Source organism: Hippoglossus stenolepis, chromosome 21 (genome assembly GCF_022539355.2).
Source record: "Hippoglossus stenolepis isolate QCI-W04-F060 chromosome 21, HSTE1.2, whole genome shotgun sequence".
Classification (NCBI taxonomy): Eukaryota; Metazoa; Chordata; class Actinopteri; order Pleuronectiformes; family Pleuronectidae; genus Hippoglossus; species Hippoglossus stenolepis.
The window spans coordinates 5,845,823-5,855,635 of NC_061503.1; the positions used below are offsets into that span (position 1 = coordinate 5,845,823).

Genomic DNA, 9,813 nt, shown 5'->3' on the forward strand with positions numbered 1-9,813 from the left:
GCTCGCCAAAATATTACCATTAACTGCCACATGTTGATTTTCTCTTTTATTTATGTCATTTTTTTCACTGAGGACAAAGATATTGGAATTGATTTCTCTCGTGTCCTTTCACTCCATCCAGCATCTACCATCACCACAAATTCACTGAGACTAAAAAATAATTGGAATAAAACCTGCTCTGACTATTTAGAAAACAATTTCTGAAAGTACATAACTGGGAGAAGGAAGAAAGAGGGCATTTCTACACCTGCCACTGTGTTCAGCCCATAGATGCATCTCCACTTCCTCACAACATCCGGAAATGAAGTCAAATTATCCAGGATATGAAGCTGGCATCTTGCCAGTCTGTGCAAAAATGTGCACATCTTTGATGTGTCCTTTGACGGTTTTAATCCACGTCAATAACCCACCTGAAAGCGCATTTCGCATGAACAGTAACAATGCCAAGTGGAAACAGGCAGGCATGCCCATGCTAGTGTACACAGGAAGCCTTTGGTTGTTAATGCAGAAAAAGCTATTGGCTGCAAACAAGATTGCTTGAATAATATCACGTCTCCTACATTTGAAAGTTGTATAGTTGTAAAATCCAGAATTGAACAGCACAACAACTTGTAGCAAAGACTGTGTGTATGCTAATGTTCTAATAAACATATTGCACCTTTAACTTTTTCTAATGTGGGGTTAAAAGAACAGTAAAGTGCCTTCTGAGCCATTTTATTGAACAAAATTAAATATATACAAACTTTTGTTAGTTCAACTTGCAAAAAGATTCTCAGTGAAGATGTTTCTAAATGTGGCACAAACCAGCTTTTCCCTACGTCTGTTCCTCCCTGAGCCAGTCGCTGGTAGTCATATGTTCACAATAACAAACCATGTCACATGACATAGCTCTAAAGGGCATGAGCGTGGTCAACATTGTCCTCCTGTCATGCTCTGGCAGGCTGCTGCTGCTCCTTCCAGCACACACACACACACACACACACACACACACACACACACACACACACACACACACACACACACACACACACACACACACACACACACACACACACACACACATAGAAAGCCATCTACGTCAGTCCATGCGGTGAGATCAATGATTAACCGGTCAGATGCACTGCTGCATCATTTCAAGCTGAGTGAATACGTGTTGAAGGGAGAAAGAAGCCAAACAATGGATGTGAGTGATAACACACACACACACACACTCATCAAGCAAAGAAGCGGGAAGAGGCTCAGACACACCCTGCTTGTCCTTACATAGAAACAGATACATCTCACCAGCACATCTCTACCATTTCTCCCAGGAAAAGACAGAAAGGAGAAGAGACGAGGGAAGTGTTTGAAGTTTGATTTCTGACTCAAATCATTTGATTCAGCCAAAAATAAATATAAATAGATGAAAACGTCAGGGAAGAAATTAGGATGCGCGCATTTTTTCTTTGGAGACGCATACTTCTATTACTCCTTATCTTTCCTGTAGGAGGTCACATTGTTGCACAATCCTGACTGGGCTGTAAAGTGTTTTCAACTTTTAACCGAAGAGCAGCGTTTTACCTTATTCACAACATTCCCATCCCAATATGTTCTCAGTGCTGCTATGTTTCTGAAAGGGCCGACACAATAAGGCAGCAGCAGAACTTTGTGTGTAGCCCCATATTCACAATACGACAAACATCAAACCAACACAGATATGGGATTATTTCCCACAGAGCTGAACGCCTGGGTAAATTGGCCGATGTGTGAACAGATAGCAAGCTTGTTGTGCTTCACTGCTGATATGATTTAGCTTCTTGCAGTGCTCACAACAGTCAGAAAACAGTGAAGAAAAATCTGCCAACCAAGTAACTTAGCAACATGACAGAGCAAACTGAGCTTCCCATGCATAACTTTGCAAAACCAAAAGCAACACATGAATAAGCTCAGCAATTAGCTCTGGTTAACGTAACATGTTCAGAGAAGAGAGTGCAGGGATAGCTCCAATTAAATGAATTGTGTTATAGTATTCACTTAAATTATTATTATTGTAAAACAAAGTATAATTAAAGTGTTTTAACACACCGACATGGATCATTTGTCTATGTACATACTTCTCCTAACATTTAAGTATGGTGTCAAAGCAGACTTATTTCATAGCGTATTTCTTTCTGTCTTTATTGCTCCAGCCACGTCGCTAATCAGAAAACACAAAGTAAACATATGTTACAAACGCACTGAGACAGCGAGAGCGGGGACAATTAAGCTAACTCTCGCTTTTGGGGAAAGGGGAATAATTTGGATAAATGTTAAGATTTAGTAGAGCATAATAAAAACACACGGACAGTTAGCTAGCCCTCAATTTCCCATAAAATTAGGATAAACAAATGTTAAGATTTAGTCTCAGCAAACATCAGCTCAGGGCAAGCATGAAGAAACAGGGGAACAGTTAGCTTAGCTCCAAAAGGTAAAGAAAATGATGTAGTCTGCAAAAGTGAGTGATAATTATCAGATAAAATACAAATCAAATTGACGAATTGCAATTCTATATTTTGAAGGGTGGTAATTATCTGCTCCCACCAGTCACCCTCGAGAACCAGGGAAGTTCACGTGGTGTAGAAGTGATAATGAGGGCAGACAAAGCATCTGTCACATTCAGTAGATTTAATGAAGAGACACAGAGATTCCAGTCGCTCGTATGTCAATCAAACAATGTTGATTTCAGATCCCGGGTCTGTTGAGGTTTTTGGATGTGAACGTTCTCTGTTCTGGTTTCTCTGTTCGTCTTTCAAGCAAGGGCTTTCTTTTATGAATATTAACAAAAGACAATCGTCTATTTTTACCTCTGGTTCCGATGTGAAAATACGGCTTTCTTCCCCAAAAACAACGTAGTGCTGTGTGACGCTGTGTTCCCCACCACTGTCCTATTTCTTCAGGGGTTTTGCTCCAGGAAAGCAGCACTTGTTCAAAAAGCTGTTTCCTTGTTTGGTGATTGCACTTTTGCTCATTCTGCTGATTGACATGTTGCTTAAGAGAATGTCAATCCAGGTGAGGAATAGATAAGAGTCACCTAATTGCAAAACACACAATTACGTTTGTGCCAGGAGTATCAATTAACACATCCTAGGACACCATGCTGCATGCACAATGTGTGTTTCAGCTCAGCACTCTTCTTTCTACTGTTACACCAGCTCTGTGAGTTTCTCTGGATGACAGCATCGAGCCTGAGAATACCTCCTCGGGGAAGGTTCTTGCCAAAGAGCTGTGTCAGATTCTGCAGTTATAGGGATCTTGCTTGGGGGAGCGGCAAGATGGTAAAAGACTGAAACAGGTCACTGCTTCTGGTCTGCGGCCGGGACACATAAAGTGTGGCTGTTCTTTACTGGCACTCCAACCCTTGTTTGCAATTCCCCCCGAGGGCACAATGAGCAGAAAATGGGTTTGCCATTAGCAGTATAAATTAGGATTAACCCATCGATAAATAACCTCACTCTAAATTAACTTTTTTAATTTAGCTTAATTAAGTTTAAATGTCTTGTGTCCCATAGGGACTGAAAGAGTGTAAACACATTTCAAGTTCCATCCTCATATAGAAAAGAAACAACAGGACCAGATGATTGACCATTAAAGCTTTGTTGTTGCAGCACAAAACTCTTTTAGGGAAACGATTCTCTTTTTAATCAAAGACTAAAATCCTGAAGTGTGCTTCAATGAATTCCTGGTGTCCCTCGTGGTCCATTTTCCACTAAGAGGCAGTGTTCAAACTTTAAGTGCGTTCACACACACACAAGTCAAATAACTCATCAGAGGAAGTATTACTCAGCTTATGAAAACAGCTGTGTTAAGTATGCAGGTGGCTTTCAGAAGTCTGAGAACCCAGATAGTATGTGGATAGATGAGGCCACTTCAGGCAATGATGTGGTGATTCTGGCCCTCCTGTGGCCTTAACAAAATTAATGTAAAATTTGTAAAATAGCAAATGTGGCGCTTTTTGGGCAAACATGCGCTGCTCTCTGCAAGGTGTAATCTGGATGTGAACCTAAAGTGGCCTATCTGGTAAATGGTGAATATGGCCCAAATAGCACAAAACTAATTTGGGCCACATACCACATGGAGCGGTAGTGCTGAAACTATTTTGCTATGGGGGAAAATACCTAGATAAGACTTACCCTGAAGTCGATGCCCACAGTAGAGATGAAGCTCCCGGCTAGAAAGGCTCCATCTTTGAAGCGAACCAGCAGACAGGTCTTCCCTACACCTGAATCCCCCACCAACATCACCTGAGACACACACACACAGGTGGAGGAAGAAAGACCTCAGCTGAAATCTTGTACACACATACACAGGAACGCACATATACAGTACACACTTCTCAGTTGCCCATATACAGGAGAAATTATTAATATCATTCATATTTCTATGAACCAAGAGCTTGTTCGTTTCTCTTTTGTTTATCATCAGACAACAAACTCAAATTCACTCAGTTCACTGTTGTATCATCTGATAATTTATGTGTGTCCCAATACTGACCCAAGCACTGTATGCACTAATGCTCCTCTAATCTGATATTTAAAGATTCTGGCAGCAATACATGCTAATATGAAATTTCACTGTGTTGCTGAGATGAGATGTGATATTTGAGACACTGATCTGTTACATCTGAGTGCATTAAACAAAGGCAGAGTGGGGCAGTGATTTTTGGCAGCGCTGCAGGAAATAAACCAGAATAATAAAATCAGAAAGGAGGGGAGGGGGGTGTCAAGACTGCACTGCATTAGTTAACGCACATTCACTTATTTGGTTGTGAGCGGCCAGCGAGCCCAGGCCGGGTGTTGAATTCTGTTTACCCGTCGAGATGTGTTGTTCCCGTTGCCCCCCCGAGCACATACTCGTGCGGTCTCGTGGACGGTCTAGCTTTATGTGCAGTGCACACACACACTGTCCGGCACTGCATTATTTATCCCTCTTTTACAAGTTCACTTACTATTACTTATGCCCAGTTCTGCACTCAAGTGTTGGCTTGTATGAAAAGACAATCTGCACAAACATAAATTAGTGGGCCACTGGAAGAAATGAGCAGAGTCCATCTTCTTCACAGTGAAAAGAACCGAATGTGATTCACAAGCAAACCACAAGTTGATCAGATGACACTTTGTATCCTTTGAGCTGAAACACTTTATCTGAACTAATGAATTATTGAATTCACTGAGAAACAAAAAGTACAAATCTATCTGCCAATGGGCCGACTGGCTCTCTGGATAAGGCTTGGGAAGGATCCAGTATATAGACAGCCCTGTTGAACAGCTCATCCTCCAACCTTAGATTTCTACGATGTTTCTCTCTATGTTTAACTAAGTTTAAGAAATGATTTGTTGTTACTATCCTGGAAAAAGGTCTAAAGATTCCTGGGTCGTGGCTTTTTTAGCAGTAATTTTTTGCCCAAACTGCTGCCACCTACTGACTCAACAAGGGCATAACGTGACATGAGGCGATGTGAGCAACAAATCACAACAGAGATAAATTACGTGCAATGATTAAGTCAGTTCTGGGTTTTTGTCCTGTGAACTTAAGATCGCATTTGAATCTACACTGACCTCGTAAATTGCCTCTCTGAATTGTAATTGCGGGAAATCCATCGTAGTGACAGCGACCTTTAATCCCTGACACTGTCGGGGGGGCAGAATTATTACCCGCTGCCAGCCACATGATGAAAATGCGCATATGCTCAACGTAGATCATCATTTGTGTTCGTCATCTCCAATTCATAATGCATTATTGTTATGTGTCATATTATATTAACTCTGTGTCATATATTATGCTGGAAGGCCAATGGGGCTTCAACTCATGATAAATCCATCAGGTATTTTTTTCATTATGTGATGTGTTCAAACAAAACAATCCAAATCTCAAAGGCGTGAATCTAGTATGATACTTAACATGATGGAACTCTGTCTGCAACACTATGGTATTATAATAATCCAAAAGAAAGATACAGTTTGTCATGTGTCGGCTACAAACAAGCTTCAAAGGGATAGTTCACCCCAAAACTGAAAATGTACTCATTATCTACGCACCACTATGCCGATGGAGGGGTGGGTGAAGTGTTTGAGTAGACAGAAGACTTTTGGAGTTTCAGGGGTAAACAGCGTTGCCAAATTCAATACAATTTGAAATAAATGGTTATAAATTCTTCAAACGTAAAAAAAAAACAACAGAAGAAAAGCCTAAATGTTCTCTGATATCCTCCGGAGCTGCGTTTACGTGTGGATCACAGCGACATTACTTCAGTTGTATTGGATTTGGCTGCAACAAAATGTATCCCTGAGACTCCAGAAATGTTTTGTGGAATCAAACACTTCACCCACCCCTCCATCGGCATAGTGGTGAGAAGATGAGTGAATTTTCATTTCTGGGTGAACTATCCCTTTTAAGCTGCTTTCAGACATGCACCAGACATTCTCCAGAGGGGCCATATTTGTGAACGCAAATGTCCAAGTGAGAGCCTCTGGACTTTGTGCGGACTTTCTCCGGCCAGCCCCCCATTTCACCTTGAGCGAGTGTTGAAGGTGTTTCCAACCAAGACAGACGCAAAAAAGAAAAAATACAAAAGCAAAGTAGATCTCTGCATGACAAAGTGGTGTCTTTCACTTACGAGACACCAACAAAAGGTGTTGAGAGCTTTTAGTGATAAGAGCCAACGCTGGTGTCGATGTGCTGTCAACAAAAAACACCTGATCTCCGCAGCAGAATGAAAACGCTACATCCTGCCTCTGCCTGAAAACGGTTGTATAGACTTGATCTCAGAACCCCCAACTCTGACTGACCTCCAATATTCCTGGTCACAATCTAACATATAAAATAAATACGTCAAGTCAAAGAGAAAGATATAAGTCAAGTTTTAAACTTGATAAATTAAATGTATGCAAAACATTATTTAGTCAATTTAACTTATATATGATCAATTGTCAGATAAAAAGTCAACTTGTGTAATATTGATCAGACACTAGTATCTGTCTCTTCTTGGCAGGAATGAGCTTCCATACAGTTACCTGAAAACATGGCCATATGCTTCTTAACTTTGTAAACACACTGGTCAACAACACTATACTGGCTTCAGTCTTTTTCTTAAATTCAGCCTCTGGCATCGAACAGTCGTTTTCTGGGAGAAAAAACAAATCTTGCAACTCTGCAAACGAACATTCAAACTCAGGTGACAGGAGATAAGAATCTTTTCTTTGGATCTAAATGCTCTGACCTCGCAGCAGCAGGGATCGCACCTGTGGACATTGTTGGAAACCTTTCTCCAGAATCTCTCAGCTCACCTTGAAGGCGATGTCGTAAAACTCTCCGCTGTTGCTGATGGACGGTCTGCTGGGGTAAACCAGTCCGGAGGACGGAGCGGCAGCGGCGGCCAGACCTTTCCCCGTCCTCCCGCCGCTGCTGCTCGGCGACGCCTTGGGGCTCTTGGCGGCCCCTTTGCCTTTCACCGCCTTCTTCCTGGACATGGCCCCGATGACCTGGTCAAGCCCCGGAAAGAAGAGAAAAAGCGAAGAGGATCGAAGTGTGGAAGAGACGGGCGATCTGTTCAGGCTGCTGTTACTTTTCCCTGTTGCGATCGGAGGCGCGACGAAGCGAATAGAAGTTCACCTGTGCGTCAAAATCATGACTGTGCGTAAAAGCGCAGATCGGTCACGGACACAGTGAGGAGACTGTTGGGCTGAGCCAGCTGTGGACCCGGTGCAGCAGCTGGATGAATGTGAGGGGTCTGGTTCACTATGTAAACAGCTTCTCTCCTCCCTCCCTGGTGTTGTGATGATGGGAGCGCACAGAGCCATGGTGCGTCCACAGAGAAACTCCACCCTAAAGCGCAAATAACATTATACTTCCACATGAGTCAGTGGCTGTAGGTTTACATGGAGACCAATATTCCGATATTAACCAGATTAAATAATTGGAATAAACCATATTAACATTATTTTCTGGTGACCTTAAAGGGATTGTTCACTGAAAAATGAAAATTCACTACTCCCCACTATACCGATGGAGGGGTGGGTGAAGTGTTTGTGTACTGCACACAAGCTCTTGCCCAAGGGTACAGGCGGAATGTGCTGAAGCATCGCTTTTATGGACATTGTGGATGACACCACAGGAGCAGTATGGAGGCATTTTCAGTTTTTTTCCTAATGTTTTTTTCAATCGGTCCCCAGTTACTTCACTTGTATTGGATGCTGGAGGAATCATTTAAACTGTAACAACAGGCAACAACAGAAGCAATGTGCTTTGCCTTTTCTTCGTCTTCTTCTTCTCCTTGCTGCTTCCCACCATGCATTGCACCTTTGCAAACAGAAACGATGTACGTGGTTATTTGCAGTGTGGGGAAGTGGGATCCGATCACAAGACACGTAGGGCCACATTTTGATGTCAGGTGTGAACGGGTACACGAATACACACAAGGCGAGTGGAATCACACACACACAATACAAACTGTGTTACATGAGGATGTGAATAGTGTCACCTCTATACCGCGACTGTGAGGAATCTGGATCCAATCGTGCAACATGGAGATGTTGGTATCCAGGATATTTTGGCTTCATTTTTGGATGGTGGGAGGAAGTGAAGATGCGTCATCCATCTTTAAATACAGTCTATGGTCCATACCAGCTGTCATTTCCCAACACGTTTTATTAATAATCACCTCGAAAGACTGGGGCCCAATTTAGAGCTGTAGAAGGAATAAGACGTAAATTCTATTTTAGGGTGTGTTTTTTATTTTTAAAAGTTCAGCTTTGGTAATGGCACATAGTCAGTGTGTGACCGGCTGTGACAGGAAGCTTCACATTTTCTCCACAGACCCTTTCGCATTCAAGGCTGGCTTCACTAAGCCAGACAAATTCCACAGTATTATCACACACCTCCTTCTGGTATGGGACAGAGTTGCAGCAGACAGGCTGTAAAATGTGGGACTTCAGCATGACACGAGGTGCATGATTTACATAATGTTTTTTTTCCCTTTTATTCAGAGCAGCTCTAACGCAGAAATACTCTCGCTGGCTAAGGGAAACATTGGTGCTGGAGAAATTGCTACAGGAATTTTTGTAGAAGAGGGTGAGAGAGAGTTGAGGTGGATGAGAGGGCATCGAGTTTTGAAACCAGGATGGAAGCAAAGAGGGGAAAAGGTGAATTGTCATGGAAGCAACAAGAACTCAAAATACATTTTATATCTTAAATCATTATTTTAACAACAATGTAACAGTGCACAAACTCTACCTCCACCAAGGCCCAACAGGCCCCATCAGGGTTCCAACGCACCCTGGAAAACCTGGGAATTTAAAAAGTACTTTTCCAGTCAGGAAAACAAACTGAAATAATTGACGAAAAACACAATATCGTGGGAATAATCTTTATTGTCCTGGGATTTTTTTTTTTTAAGTTGTATTTCCGCCCCCTACATCGATCACCTACAGTGTGTATTTGATTGAAATTGATGTCACAGTTGGTAAGAAGCTGTGCAGAACAACAGGCATGCTCTCCGCTGTAACTGTAAAAACCCATTATAACATTACCTGTTCAAACAATGCTTTGGCAATAACTCACAGCTTACTATGTGTACCTCATAGTGGGATTTCCTTTATGTTGAAGGAGGTCGAGCATCATAGTTTTGTCCAAGGTTCAAGTTCATATATACGCCGGAGTTTCAACCATTTCAGGTAGATTTTCAAGTAATTCAAGTAACAAAAAGAGGTCGTGATAAAGTTTTGTACAGGTAGCACACAGTGATGGATGTAGCTATTAATCATGAACCCTGCCTCATTGAAAAGAAGGAATAAAAATAGG

At 42.0% G+C, this 9,813-nt stretch overlaps 1 protein-coding gene across 1 annotated transcript in view; it reads right to left on the reverse strand.

Moving 5' to 3' along the window:
• The window catches only part of LOC118100996 (ras-related protein Rab-26), a 69,128-nt gene extending 61,271 nt beyond the window's left edge, over positions 1 to 7,857 (reverse strand). Inside the window, exons 1-2 of the mRNA XM_047338447.1 lie at positions 7,302 to 7,857; positions 4,149 to 4,259 (exon numbers count right to left, since the gene is read on the reverse strand). Of these exons, the coding sequence (XP_047194403.1) occupies positions 4,149 to 4,259; positions 7,302 to 7,484 (294 nt within the window). The 5' untranslated portion in view covers positions 7,485 to 7,857. The remainder of the gene's footprint in view (positions 1 to 4,148; positions 4,260 to 7,301) is intronic.
• Between the last annotated feature and the right edge of the window lie 1,956 nt (positions 7,858 to 9,813).